General features: G+C 49.7%; 1 protein-coding gene across 1 annotated transcript in view; it reads left to right on the forward strand.

Annotated features, from left to right (window-relative positions):
* LOC125953382 (zinc finger protein jing homolog) overlaps positions 1 to 14,487 on the forward strand; it is a 56,466-nt gene extending 41,979 nt beyond the window's left edge. The window contains exons 2-5 of the mRNA XM_049682913.1: positions 2,265 to 8,143; positions 8,238 to 8,382; positions 8,977 to 9,157; positions 9,240 to 14,487. Of these exons, the coding sequence (XP_049538870.1) occupies positions 2,699 to 8,143; positions 8,238 to 8,382; positions 8,977 to 9,157; positions 9,240 to 10,110 (6,642 nt within the window). The 5' untranslated portion in view covers positions 2,265 to 2,698 and the 3' untranslated portion in view covers positions 10,111 to 14,487. The remainder of the gene's footprint in view (positions 1 to 2,264; positions 8,144 to 8,237; positions 8,383 to 8,976; positions 9,158 to 9,239) is intronic.
* Positions 14,488 to 14,984: the final 497 nt, after the last annotated feature.

Raw genomic sequence — 14,984 nt, forward strand, 5'->3', positions numbered from 1 at the left:
GTGAGGCGCTGAACAGAAGAGCGTGTAGCGGTGGTGGGTTGCTGGTAGTCCTTCACCGGAAACGTGCTCGATTTCCGGAGGGGGGCAGCAGCAGCCGCTACCAGCGCCGGAATGCGTTGCTTCTCGTTCCAGAGAATGAGGCGCTTGATGGAAATTCCATTAAGCATTTACGGCATTTACATGCCTTGTGTCTGGTAGCAATTCGTTTTCGGTTTCGAAATACCCAAAGTAGATGGAACCGATGCATATTTAGTTCGAGTTCTTGTAACAGGGGCAAGAGAATTTAGGCTGTTTGTGTACAAGTCGTAATTTTTCTACTGCTCTGCGTCTAGATAAGTTACTCCTACAAGAATTTCGCCAAACCAAGTTTCGCAGTTTTGTGGAAGCATTCATTCCAACAACTTTCTTCAATATGTAGAATATTGGAAGGGACAAACGGAGCCGGTATGGTTGCAAACTGTGCACCAGCAGTGGCGTATGTCCGATCCCATACTAACACACACAGCCCTTCAGACATCTGAGAAATGTAATGAAGCTACAAATTAGTTTCCTTTGGATACGGCGCGCATCTGTTGGAATCGTGATCCACAAAAACGTGTGTACTCAGTGGTTGCTGCTGGGGCTACATCGAGGATTATTTGGGAAGAACCGAAAAGAGGGAAATGCCACAGCTCGGGAGAACTGCCAACCATGCTCTCCCGACGTGTGTTACGACCAAATGAAAACCCTTCGCTCTGCTGCGGTTTGTCTTTTCTGTTGACCATCTTTCGAAGTGGAGGATACAGGACTCAAGCGAGGGTTGAATGGGGGGGAAGATTGGAGGGCTTCTATCGCACCACACTCCTCCCTTCTTTCCGACCAAACCACATCGTCTGGAATGTGCAGGTGAGCACTACGTCTTCTGCTTCCTCATGCTCCTCTCATGCCTCGGTGGATCAGATGGTTGAGAAGAGAGTATTGCCAACGAGCGGCTTCGGAGGGAAGGGAAACAGCACAGGGAGAGATAGTCCGGTCTGTAGGTTCGCCGGAAACGCCGCGAGAGAGCGAGAGATGCGCTGTGCCGCTCTTGGAAAAAGGCAGAACCTCTTTTGGCCTACCGCCCCTCCCCCGAGTGTGGCCCCCGAGATCTGTTAGCTGGGATGTGGTGCGCAGAAGCAACATATTCGGGCACACCACATACACCCAGCATCATCGGGTATACGAGTGCCGACGGTCACGTAGTAAAATCCCGAAGTCACACGCGGTTCCTGGACCGCCGCATGCCCAGAGACCCTCTAGTGTTGTGTGCCTGCCGTTCGGTCGATGGTTCTTCTGTTCATGAATAAAACATTGCCCAACGCAAACCTCCTCGAACCTCTGTTCGAGGCGAAGCTCCCTTTTCACGCACACTTGCTATACAGACACACTTCCGGACGCCTGTGTGTAACCTTTTGAGAGGCTTTCACAGACCACGGTTTCGTTTCTTCACTCACCACCATGATGGGGGGGGTCTCTGTGACGGTAATGCAATGATGGAGCCTCGATGGAGGAACTGAAGATCCGGAGTTGGAGTTCTTTCCATTTCGTCCGAGCTCCCTGGCAATGCCAGACTCGGGCCGGCTCGGTAAAGAGGTTTGGAAAGCGAAATTGATTTCCTGCAGTCTAGTCTAGGTGGGACGAGGGATGAACCAAAGAGACCGGGGCGGGGAGGTACAGGATGGTGTAAACCTGTTTCATACAGTTGATGATGATCGGATCGATGGTGGGATGGAACGATGCGTTTTCGCATCTCAAGCAGGAGGAGAACTTGTCGCTAACCAGCTGTCACCGGGGCGTCGGGGCGTCCTATCGTTATGAAACATACACAGCGTTCGTTCGTAAAAAAAAAGAAAAAAAAACTCCGAAGGTCAATGTCCGCACGGCGGAAATATGGGACGCCGCACCATGAGAGTGGTCGGGGGAGTGAGTGTTTTGGACGCTCGTGGCAAACACCTAGAACCGGTAACAGTGGAAGTTCAGGATAAAGGACGGAGCAAACTGGAACTGAATGAATCTCGATATTTTGGGACGCAACTAACTCCGGTGCTTGGCGAAAACCGGATTTCGAATACCCCCCCTTCGTGAATCGTGAGGTTGTCCGAGATTGGCCAGGGATTACAAGGTTAGGGCCATTGCTGCTGACTGTAACGGTCGTTTAGCGTTACCCGTTTTCCTCTAGCACGAATCGAATCGAGAGGGTTATCACTTGACTAATCTGATTTATTTTATCATTTTTATCCTTTCAGTCATTGGTTCGACGGTACACTACGGACCGCGTGTGTGCATTGAACAAGACCGTGGCCATGATGGCATGCTGAGAAGCTGGTTTACGGTGATTCACTCTCGCTGCAAAAGGATGTCTTCGACGTCGTGGATAATCTGGCTGAGCTAGCAGATTAGTGGTGGTAGATGCAGTACTAGTACACCCATTAGCTAGCGGACACCTCAATGCATCAGCAAAAGGGCAGCGGATCGCAGGAGAACAGCAGCAGCGGACGCAGACGCCGAAGAAGACGAAGGATCACCGGGAGCCGAGAGAAGAGCGCAGCAACAGCGGAAGCGTGGCAGTAGAAAAGGAGGAGTATCCACAAGGAAAACAGTTTGGTCGCGTGCCCCAGCCAGGAACTGGACGCGGGGTAGTGGAACAGGATCGGGGGCAAGATTTGAGAGGAAGGTGGCGATGGCCCCTCATACACAGACGGGCGGCATAACGATAAAGCAACCCTTCTCCCCGCACCATCACCAGTGGCCATGGAGCAATAGCAGTGTGAACGGCGGCGGCATTGTAATACCACAGACACAGCCAACTAGCGGCACTGCCACGGCACTGAACGATAGTAATAGTGCTAACGGCGTTAGCGGAGGTAGTATAAGCATTAGTAGTAGTAGCCACGGAATGACAGCGGCTGTCAACGGCACTGGACTGCCGGCCGCGGTGGGTGCAGGAACGTTGGAACAACAGTCAACCAACGGCGCCAGTAGTAACAGCAGCAGCAGTAGCAGCAGCAACAGCAGCAACAGCAACATCAACGACAACACCAGCACCAGTAGCAACGGTATCAGCGGCAGTGGCACTAGCGCCCTCGTCACAGTGAGTCCTTCGAACAAGCTGAAACGCTTGCAGCCTACTGTGGTTGGAGTAGCGGCGAGTACCACAACGACGCAGCAAGCCTTGACTCCATCACAACCAACGCTTCAACAACCAACCACCACCGGTGTTCAGACGGAAGGAAATGGCAAAAGCAATAGTAGCAGCAGCAATAGTAGTAGCGGTAACCAGAACAGCAATAGTAGCGGAGGTACCGGAGCGAACAGCAGCAACATCGCGGCAAAGCGTGCACGTCCCAACACACAGGAGCCCAGGACCGTGTGCAAATCGGTCGGTACAAACACCGCGGGTACGACTGTGGCCCGCATTGGAGCAGCAGGCGGTGGTGCTTCTGTCCCTTTGAACGGCGGTCCTCCGGCCCTGGTCGCAGTGGGTAGCACTAGCATCACTAGCCAGTCCACCCAGTCACCGGCCATTGGCAATGTGACACAAAAGAAGCTAACACAGATGGCGGCGATCATTGCGGCAAATGCTGCGGCCGCCGCCACATTAACCAACGTGAGGACGACGAGTAACAATGGAACGGGTTCAAGCACGGCCTCGATGGCGGTTGCTGCGGCCGCGGCCAGCGAGTTGACGAAGCCAAACAAGATTACGGGTTACTTCAAGTCCCAGATGAAATCTACCAATCCGTTCAATACGCTCAAGCGAAACATTAAAACCGTAGCGGGACGTGCAATCACGATGCAGCAGCGTAAGCAGCAGCAACAACAGCTGACGACGACGACCACGATCGCTGCTTCCGGTGTTGCTGCCGGTGTTGGGGTAGCTGCTGGTGAAACGTTGGCGGCAGCTGCCGCCGAACTGCTTACCACCACGACAACTACCACCACAGAGCTGCGCACCTGCGGGACGGCTGTGTTGCAACAGAAAAGTATCATCCAAACGGCGGCGGCATCAACCACCGCATCTTCAGTGAGCTCCACAAAACCAGTGGTAGTAAGCAGCAGTGGGACCAGCAGCACCAGCAACACTACTAGCAGCAACAGCAGCATTAGCGGTAACCAAACCAGCAGCGTCCCTCCGCCGGCTCCATTGGATGGTGCGGATTATGAAAAGTATCTCAAGCTGATCCAGCAACATCAGATTCAGTTTATGAAGAGTTCCTCCGGTACCGAGCTATCGACCGGCAACGGTGGTGGGATAACGACGAAAGAGGAAGCGGAAGCTGTGGCCACGTTAGCTGCGGCAGCGGCTGCTGCTACAGCTGCAGCGGCTGCAGCAGCAGCAGCCACTACGTCGAACAACATTCTTACCAGCATCGCAACCGTTGCCAGTGGCAGCAGCAACACCAGTAGCAGCAATGGTAATGCGATGAAGAAAATTGAACGAAAGACGGCTCGCATTGCACCGACACGCAAACTGACAAACGGTAGTGGTAGCAACACAGCCACTAATGGGCAAGCAGGAGCATTCTTGGGAGTTACTGGACAACCGAAGAAACCAGTCAACATAGCACCACGCACTACCACCACCAGCACCAGTTCGCTGCAGCACAGCACCGTTGGCAGCAATAGTATTGATGCAATTGCAGCCAAGGCGGCGGCTGTTACGGCGAGCAGCAGTAGCACCACGATGGTTAGCTTCAATCACCTTCAGGCAACGTCCTCCTCGACGTCCTCGCTAGTGACGGCTGCTTCCTCTGCTACTACCACCTATCAACACCAGCACCACCTGCATCATCAGCAAATGGCTGCCGCTAGCAATACTACGCTTACGATGAAGAGCGAAGCGAAGCTAGTGCAATCGCAGCAACCATCGGTCGCGGCAACACCAGGCGGTACAGGGGCCGTACTGCTGACGGCTATTCGGTTGCCAACGGGCAATGGGACCCCAGTAAGCTCCGCTGCGTCTACCATAACAACGCTCGGAACGTCAACTGCTGGACCACAGTACAAACCCATCGCACCCCAACCGCAACCAACCGGTGGAAATTCGTTGAAGAGTGGAAACAGTGGCACTTCGATTGCTTCCAAGCTGATGCCGCAACCGTCACAACCGAACCCCCCAACGGCCGTTTATCAATTTCATCAACAATCGTCAGCAGGAGCAGCAGCAACGATGGCAGCCGGTACGCTGCCCGGTCCTGCTGCCATGCAATCGATCGGTCAGCTTCCGAATCTGGTGCAGATCACGAACGTGCTGCCGATGGCAGCGAGCAAATCATCAGCCAACAGCTCGGCAACGACCAATGCTGCCAATATGTTGGTAGCTACGAACGGAGGGTTGGCTGCAGCGCGGCCAGCAACACATGCCGGTAACCACCATACCGGAGCCACTACGACCACCGTAGCGCCACCGCCACAACTCTACATGAACGCCACGATCATCAAGTTTCAGCAGCATCAGCAGCAAGCTGCGGCAGCGGCAGCCGTTGCCGCTCAACAGCAGGCGATGGCAGCGGTGGCCAATTCCCTTGCTACCGGAAACCATCAGCAGCAACAGCAACAACAGCAGCAGCAGCAGCAACATCCTCACCATCAGCAAAGCTTCACGCTGGAAGCGTCAGCAATGAACATGAACTTTGGTGGCATGTTTGCTACGGCTAAACCGGCTTCTCCGACCACCACGCTTGTACCGTTTTCCTCTTGCCCGGTAACGGCTGCCCAGACGAAAGGTATCACAGTGCATTCGTCGCCAGCGCTCTATCCGCAGGTGAACCAAGCGTTTGCACCTCAGCAACTCATCATGACCTCCAACGGTGGTGTCTTTGTCAATACGGCCGCCTTTCCGATCTTCAATTCGCTGGTACCGGCCAGTCTGGCGACGCAGGCCACCAACATTCCCGCGTTGCATCCATTGCAGCCGGCGACGACACAGGGGGCGGCGGGTCCGACAGCCGGCCCTTCGTCTGCGGCCGCCAATCAGCTGTCGAACTATTCAGCACTGATGGCCGCAGTAGCAGCAGCTCAGCAGCAACATCAGCAACAGCAGCAACACCAACAACAGCAGCAACAGTTCCAACAGCACGCACAGCACTCACTCCTGGCACTCACCACGAACCTCCAGTCGCAGGTAGCCGCAGCAGCTGCGGCAGCAGCGGCAGCGAATTCGTCGGGTAAACTAAACACCGTAGCTTGTCAGCCTGCGACTACCCAGCCCCAGGCTATCCTACCCTCGCCACAGTACGTCCCGATCTCCTCGACAGCACTGTACGCCGCGGCCGCAGCAGCAGCAGCAGCTGCTGCAACAAATTCAGGACAAGGAACAGCGACATTGCCACAATTACCGTCAGCACATACAACGCAAACATTCGTATCATCGGGAGCGACACCTCACCATAACCTTACCACAACGAGTGTCGTGTCTACAACCTGCCAGGGTGCTCAGGTTGCTAACAGTGGTACCACGACACTAGCCGCTGCCATCCAGTCACTGTCGCCACCGCCGCTCGTTGCCACGGTGCCAGCGTACGCGACTGCTAACACTGCCAGCAAAGCACCACTCCAGAAAGTGGCCACAGTCGCTAGTGAACCTCCCGGATTGGTACCGGTACAGATACCGTCATCGCACAACAAAACACCATCGACAGTAGCAGCAGCGGTGGCCTCCAAGACGATGCCAAAGTTAGTTCGCCGTAGCTCGACAACGGCAGCAATAGCTTCTTCTACATCGGCCACCGTACGTTCATCGGCACCATTGACCGTAGCAAGCAGTTCCGGTGGGCGTACTAATGGTTCTACGCAAACACCACCATCAATTAATGCAGGTGGAGTAGCCGGAACAGCAGTGGTCCAATCTGAAACGCAGCATATCACCAGCAACGGCAGCAGCAGCAGCAGCAGCAGCAAATCATCACCGGCAATGACCACCGCTCTATCGCTCGATTGTGGCAGCAGCAACGATAGCGGTATTGTGGCCAATTCGAGTGACAGTGAGGATAAGTCGTTAACGATCGATCTCTGTTCACCGGGATCGCCGGATTCCGGGGCACCACCTCCGGTGAAGAAGGCTCTCCACCATCATCACCATCATCATCGCCGGCGAAGCCTCAAGGACGATGACTCACCAATGATGCATCCCTCGCAATCGCCAACCCTCTCTTCCGCTTCGTCCATATCGGATGATTCCGAGGATCAGCTAGAACCGGCACCATCGTCACAACCGAAGCCGAAGCCGGCATCATTAGCGGGATCTTCGTCTGCATCGGCTCCATCGCCTCCACCGTTGCGATTACTGTCCGATGTGGCAGTAGCAGCAGCGGAAGCGGAAGCCGCTTTCCAGCAACCATCGACGGCTGCGGTACTCTCATCACTACCACCACCAGCGGCAGCAGCACCGCCATCAACTCCGGCCTCTGCAGTAGTAGCTGCAACAACATTAACCGCACTATCGCTGTCGTCATCCACCGTTACCGGGACCGGATCGGGTTCGTCGTGCCAGAAGTCACCGAAAAGTACGGTCCTGGAGCTGATCCGAGCCAAACAATCGATGATGGATATCGATGATCAGCTGGCACCCTCGGAACAGCCAATGTCGGTGGCCTCGTCCTCGTCATCGAACGATCTGCTGGATGATGGTGCCAGTATCTCTCGTAGTGGCAGTGGCGATGGTGCTGCTGGTGCTGCTGAAGATCAGCTGCAGCAATCAACGTCTTACCCCAGCATCGATATGGATCTGCAGGCGGGCATGGATGCAGCATCGACCAGTGCCCTGAGTCCGATTCTTTCGCAACCGAAAACGATCCGCTTCCCAGTGTCGTCCGGTACAACCGTACCGCACCATCACTTTGGTCGCAAGGGCTTCCGGCGGTCTGGTGATGGGCGGCTGTACGGTGCCTGCTATTGGCGCGACTGTGAGGCCAAGTTCGACAGTGCATCCCAGCTGCTGGATCATCTGCAAGCGGCGCACGTTAACACGCAGAAGGAATCGTACCGGTGTCTGTGGGTTGGCTGCAAGGTGCACAACAAGGAGTGCACTAAGTTCAACTGGCTCGAAAAGCATGTGCTGTCGCACGGGGGTTCCAAACTGCACAAGTGCATCGTCCCCGGGTGCGGCATGCGTTTCGCTACGCAGGTAAGTTGGTCTGGAAATGCAATAGTAGTGTACATACGTTGGCAAAGTGATTTCTCTGATTTAACCATCTGGATTCTGTCCTTTTGTCTTTTAGGCCGCATTGGAGAAGCATGTGAATGGACACTTTGCCAGTACGGACGGTGCTAGTACGAGCAAACGATCGTCAACCGATGTACCGATGTCGAAGGTGCTCCGAAAGGCGGGCAAAAAGGTTCGCTATCGTCGTCAACCGGTTTCAGGTAAGGTTACCGTTGAACGGACAGCGGCTGCACTGTTGGGGAGGGACTACTCTCATTTTCGGCATAGTTTTCGTGGAATTCCCGTTTCTGTTTTGTTTTCGAGGGTGTGGCACACACCCTCCCACACACCTTGAAGAGGACACTCTGCACTATAGTTAAAGTTCATTTAACTCGAGATTTGGTTTGTAGCTGGCTAGCACTATATCATGTCATCATTAATTCCTGGAGAACATCCTCGACGCGCACCATGTGCTTGTTTCTTACCACCTGGGTAGTTAGCTTTTGCTCCTATGCAGGTACAGTTCAACTAGCGTGTGTGTGTACTCATCCGAGCAACCGATTAGCGATCCAGAAGACGGATGGATGGTCCCAACACCACCAAATGCGTCTTGAGCGAAGACGAAGAGTGTTGTGTTCGCGATCCTCTACTGCTAGTTACAACACCAGAAGCCAAAATCGCAAGATACCTATATGAAAAATTGCAAAAGAAAATTGATTTAAAGTTGACAAGAAAAGATAGATAACATGTGTTTTAACCGAAGAAGAACTAACATGTCCTGTTTTTTTTTTCTATCGTTCCCGTTTCGCATGTAGCACGTCGATCCGATTTCTTCGATTCCGGGATAATGGAGGGTCTGCAGCATCGCCTGATGCGTATAGGAAGCGTCGCCAGTGGTCCGCAAGGGAAATTGCTGTTCCGGGGACGTCAGATGGCACGCCGTAAGCCAAACGGCAAAGCGGCGGAAGTGCTAATTCGCTGGTTTCCCGCTGAGATGTAAGTTATCATCGATTGAACCGAAATGAGGGGATTTAAATCACGTGTCTTACCTTGTTGTTTCCGTGTTTCTTTATTGCAGCATACCCGATGAGTGGCTCCCAGAGGCAAATGTACAGCTCGAGAAGCAGGTTGATGTGCATCAGCTTACGCATGAGCAGCAAAATAATCTGCTGGATTACCTGAAAAACGATCGGCTCAGTACGAAACCAATGTTGGACAACAATCCGCACGTGGCCCTTCACCAGTACAGTCTGATGTTGCAAAAGGAACAATCAGCACCGGCTAGCAACAGCACTCGTATGGGCATAGGCAGCAGTAGCAGCAGCAGTAGCAGTATCAGCAGCAGTCGTAGTGGCAGCAATTCTAACCTCAGCAGCAATACCTGGAACAGCGTTAGCTCCTCGGCGCTAAGCACTCGCCTATCCGCGAGTAGCGCTATCTTCCGATTAGCGCCGAAACAACAGCGGAAGCCCCAACGACAGCAGATGACCACAGAGCAACAGCAGCAGCGTGGTGACGGTGGATCATCCGCCTCGTGTCAGTCAACTTCAACAAAGGATGACAACACTTCCAGTGGCAAAACGGATTTTTCGGCCCTCTTCTCGACCTCTCTTACCTCGCTTCCTTCGTCGGCCAGTGGATCTCAGGCTTCCTTTGAGGCTTCGAGAGCGAGCAACAGCCGGAGCAGCAGCACGAATCCGCCTGCTGGAGGAAGTTGCGGATCGATGCAGGTCTCTTCGTCCGTGTCATTCCCCTCTTCCTCTCCTTCTTTGTCTTTCTCTACCTCTTCGTCGATGTCATCATCAGCATCGTCCTCATCGTCATCTTCCTGCTCTTCCGTATCTGCACCGCGGCGGGATACCGTTCCGGTGACGCTCACCGCAGCACCTGCCGTTGTTACACGCACCTTGGTGACAGCGGTGCCAGCCGCTAGTGCATCTGCTTCCTGACCTTGCAGGATTAAAAAGGGCAACGGAGCGGTTGGATCATCATTATACGAGCAGCTCAGCGAGTCACATATGAAGCAACCGGTACCAACGCCACTGAAGAAGCGCACGTGTGCCCGGGCAGTATCTGCCAATCGTCCCGATTCATCAAAGACGATGCCTCAAGGACGGAATCGTCGTGCCGCCGTTGCATCAGTAGCCGGCATTAACTTGCGCCAGAGATCGAATTAACTGATCGATCGACCGACCGCCGTGAAAGCCGCCGGCGGTTTTATTTTCTTATCCCCGGAAGTGGTACGATAGAGGTGGCTGATGCCTTGTTCAAGTCAGAAGCAGAGTTGACATGTAGATATAGATTAAGCAGTGATTCATACAAATGAAATGGAAACCAAAACTGTGTAGTAAGGAGAGCGGACAACATAATAGAGAAGGAATGCCACAATAGATCCTTTTCCGGGGGAGTCTATTGTAAAATACACATCTATATTAGCTTTTTTGTCCCTTTATTATCAACCTAAATTGTGCTAGATTCATGTAAGGTACGTTAGATAATGTGTGTAGTAGTATGAAAAGAACTAGAGAGAGTAAAAGAGGGAGAGAGAAATCGAGAGAGAGAGAGAGAAAGAAGTGAGAGAGAGGGATAGAACAAAGGAGTGCAACACATGATGTGCACTATGTCGAACGGAGGTATTCTGCATTTAGTAAAATATTTTGGTAATGCGTTTTTGTCACTGAAAATCGCTTTGTTGCGATCAACAAAAACCATTAAACCCGTTTTATTGAAATTTGGTTTTACATTTTCAATCATCATTCGGATCGTTTAGTTAAAATACCGCTCTTGTCGGAAGCAGTAGCAGCATTTCGAGGGCTTAGAGTTATTTTCTTACATTTTATTTAGATAAAATAATTATTGTAGACAGATATCGTTTAGAAAGTATGACAGCAAAATTGATTATGCGAACGAAATATGCTGTGAAATGAAGCCAGAAACCGGTGGTCGGAGTAACAAAGGGAAACAAAATTATTTCAAATGCCGTTGATCTCATTTGTAGCGTATAGAATGGAAAAGCGAGAACTCGAACGTGCCCTCTCTCCGCCCGGTGAAGTCGAACAATGCAATCAGGAAACCAGGATCCGCAGAAGTGCTTATCGGGACTGTGGCGTCGGGTAGCGTAGAAAGGGTGCTGCAGTATGTGCAGCTGGCGTTCGGCTTTCGTTCACACGGAATGAATGTGACATATATGATGAAATGATGTATAATACGTGGTAACATTGTGTGAGACTAAACTCTCTAATATTTTATAAATGCACACTCAAACATACATACCTACCATAACACAAACGAACCGTACTGCCCCGTATATGCTCCTCTGAAGTCTGCGTATGTGGGTCCTCGAACAAGCCTATCCCAATTAGTATCATCAGCGATGCGCGGAGGCTGAAAGACTGAAAATGACACGTATTTCTTTTATTAAAAAAAACTTGATGAAACACTTGAGGAGAAAACTGACGGAAGGATCTAATGAAACACATTAACTGAAGTTAAGCGATAATTAAGGAGTAACAGAAGAGGAATTAAGGAGTACGATAAAAAGTAAAACCCCCGCATATTCGTGACCGATGTAGGGATAGGTATGCGGCTTTGCAAGCAAGAGAGGAACTGTTTGTGTTTAATTTTTGTCTGTCGCTCAGCCCTGGTTTAGCTTATTAACTATCCCAAAATTTTGTTTAGAAAATTCCCCTTAAAACAACCCACCACATATGAGCGCCAACGCCTGCTCTTGATATTTTCTGCAAACGGTGCAACGGTTGTGCCCGAACAGCTCGACGTTTGCGGTAACTGCACATGAATAGAATTATTTATTCGCGCGCAAAGTTTATGACCACTGCCAAAAAATGAAAACATGACTGATAAAACGAAATAACGTCGGGAACGAAGAACGAATGCACTAACCGGAGGTATGCTACATGACGATTGGGCGATAGTAACACAAGGAAAGGGACTGAATTTCGCACTCTCATGGCGTTGTCTTACCTTCCGATAGGTAAAGCTAAAAGAGGAGACAAGAAGTCATTTATAAGATGTACGTACCATAAAACGATGAAAAATGGCACAAAAAGCTCTAGGGAGACACCTAAATCAAAAAGCAGCAATCCAAATCATTTTCGGCATCGGTTAATCAAAATTTATGGGTAATATTTTGAAAATTTTATAACAAAGATAGAAAATAATCCTAGCAGTCGTGTGGCACTTCAGCAGCCTGTTTCGTCTGTTCAGATAGTCAGTAACGTTCAAATTCCCTTTCGAAGCCCGACACTGCCAGCTTGGATCTCGGTTCCTTGGATGGTTGCAATAGCAGCGGTGAATGTGCTCGTCTTACTTGATTCAAAATCAACACTGCCAATCATCTACTGTCCTTTATTGCTTCCTGTTACAACCGTTAGAAGATACGGTACCGATCTCGGTATCTATCTGTATAGTAAAGTACAAAAATTAAATTTTCTTCGGTTTGGACTTTGCTACCATTCAATCCAATCCAACACCATCTTACTTTAATTTAGTTTTATCTTCAACCCATTTGTTTCAATACGTGTTCAATGCGGTCTCTTGCGCTGGTCACATGCGATTGGTGCTTCCTGTAATGACTCGAAAGACTTAAATGATGCGCCAAGGAACGTTCGAAATTAGATGAATAATGAAACTATTTTTATCTGCCTGCCAGCTGATCAATGTGATCAGTTCCCTTTCTTTTATGCCTGGTGCTTTCGGTGTTTTTTGTTTTTTTTACGAGAGAAAGACAAAAGATTACACAGATAAAGCGAGTCGATGATATGTGTGGTGTTCTTAAGATGTATCGAATGTGTTCGGCACACGTTTCGTTCGGTGGATTATTTCGTTAGAAATTTACGTTTTGGACTGATTTTTATAAAATAATTCTTTCATTCTAAAGATTAAACATTTAAATCAAATGGAAAATCCAAACGCTCAAGTCAGCTTAACACTGCTGCGCAACATGCGTCGATGTTTCGGCACGAAGCGGTTACCGATGCGCTCCTCTTCAGTGGTGCGTACCGCCGGAAAGCGACGCACGGATTGTAATAATGGAAGCTTTCATTTTCGTAAAGCATTTAAGCAAATTAATTCCTCTACCCCCCTTTTGTCGCTCTGCCGCAAGCAACAACTCTTCCAGCAGTACGAAGGCGACCAACGTTTTCTCTCTCGCTCTCTTTCCTCTCTCTCTCGTTTGAGCAGAAGGATGTGGTGCAGACCGAAGGAGGAATAGTGAGATTTCTTATTTATAGTGCTAGTAAAATTTTAAAGATGTTCGTCTTCATGCTCCTTTTGTGGTATATCTCTAGCATTTAGCAACCACCTGCCCAACATTTTCCAACATTTTTACAGTAGCGATCGAAATCCGGTCGAAGCCGAAACGGGCAAATTTTAAGCATAGCCTGCTAGGTATTGTGTGGCACCCTCTATTGTTACAATAGATTCCGTTAGTTTCGGTTTAGCAAGAAGGAACAGTTGTCACTCCGGCTCGAAATACAAGATTGCAGCTGCTTTTGTGTACCTTAGTTATGTAATTTTTTTTATAAAACATGTTTTTTTTAACATCGAAGTTCCCATTTTTCTCCATCCCCAGATTATCGTTAAGTTATTATCTAAGCCATGCGATTACAACGTAAGGACCTTCAAATAGACATAACTTATCAGCTAACGTCCTATGAGATAATAATGTGTGCTCGTCTTTCGCCAAAAGAAGATGATTACCGCATAAGAAACGCTGCCAGGCTGTCGAATGCCTACTTTGTATTGATGTGTTTAGTAGCTATAATTTCGATCGCTTCAATGGACGAACCGCCGCGCAACTACTACTTACCCCTTAAGATATAGCAAAAACCGGCCGGTGTCCGGGCATTGCGTTAGACAAAATTAGGCTCGATAACCCGGTTCCCGATGAGTGATCTTTTTCATGTAACGTTTTAATTTTTCGCAACAGTACGGAACACTCTGCCAGGAATGGAGAGGCCAGCGGTTGGCCGAAATATTGAAAAAAGCAATTAAAACACCAACTACTTGGATTGATTGACAAAAGAAATCGAATGGTTTTGTTTATTTTTTTGTGGTTTAATTTACTGCTCTACTTTATATGCTGACTGTTCTCCTTTCGTTGTTTTTTTCTGTTGTTCATTGACTGGTAAATCGATGGATTCATTGGCTCATTTAAGTTGTATTTTTTCATTTCTTTTTTCAGATTTTTTGTCCAGTTAAATATCGTATTTCATATTATTTCCGTCGTATTTTCCATCACTGCCCACATCTGCTGCACTGAGAGCAACCCGCATCCAAGCTGGGAGTCAGTCCCCTCTCCCACCCTTCCCCACAACAGCGAATTATGCTGCCGCCAGAGTTGAGTTGCATTTCTTATCTGTACAACATACATACATGCTAAGGCAGATAACGGTACAAGGTATGGTTACGATGGAACACGTGAGTGTGTGCGTGTGTGTGTATCATGAATAAAGAAATCGTATGCGTCAGAATGCATACTGTAGTGCGAGACGGTTATTAGTGATACTATCCTTAAAGTTGTAGACAGTAAAATAAAATATCATGAATCGATATATGCTGGGCGTGCCGCTGAAATATGTGTAAACTGTAAATCATCAAATGGCACAAATTTATTAAAAAAATACAGACAGAGAAACAGAGAGGGAGAAAAAGAGCACCAGTATGTGAGGGAATGAAAACTTTCGAGACGGGTATTGCAAGAGAATGGTCGCCTAAAACCACCTCAGGGGTCGTCATTAAGATGTCTTTTATTGTGGCACGATTGCAAAAAGGGTCAAGGCGTTCCACGGTACAGTGTTTTGGT

The sequence above is a fragment of the Anopheles darlingi genome, chromosome 3 (assembly GCF_943734745.1).
Source record: "Anopheles darlingi chromosome 3, idAnoDarlMG_H_01, whole genome shotgun sequence".
NCBI lineage: Eukaryota > Metazoa > Arthropoda > Insecta > Diptera > Culicidae > Anopheles > Anopheles darlingi.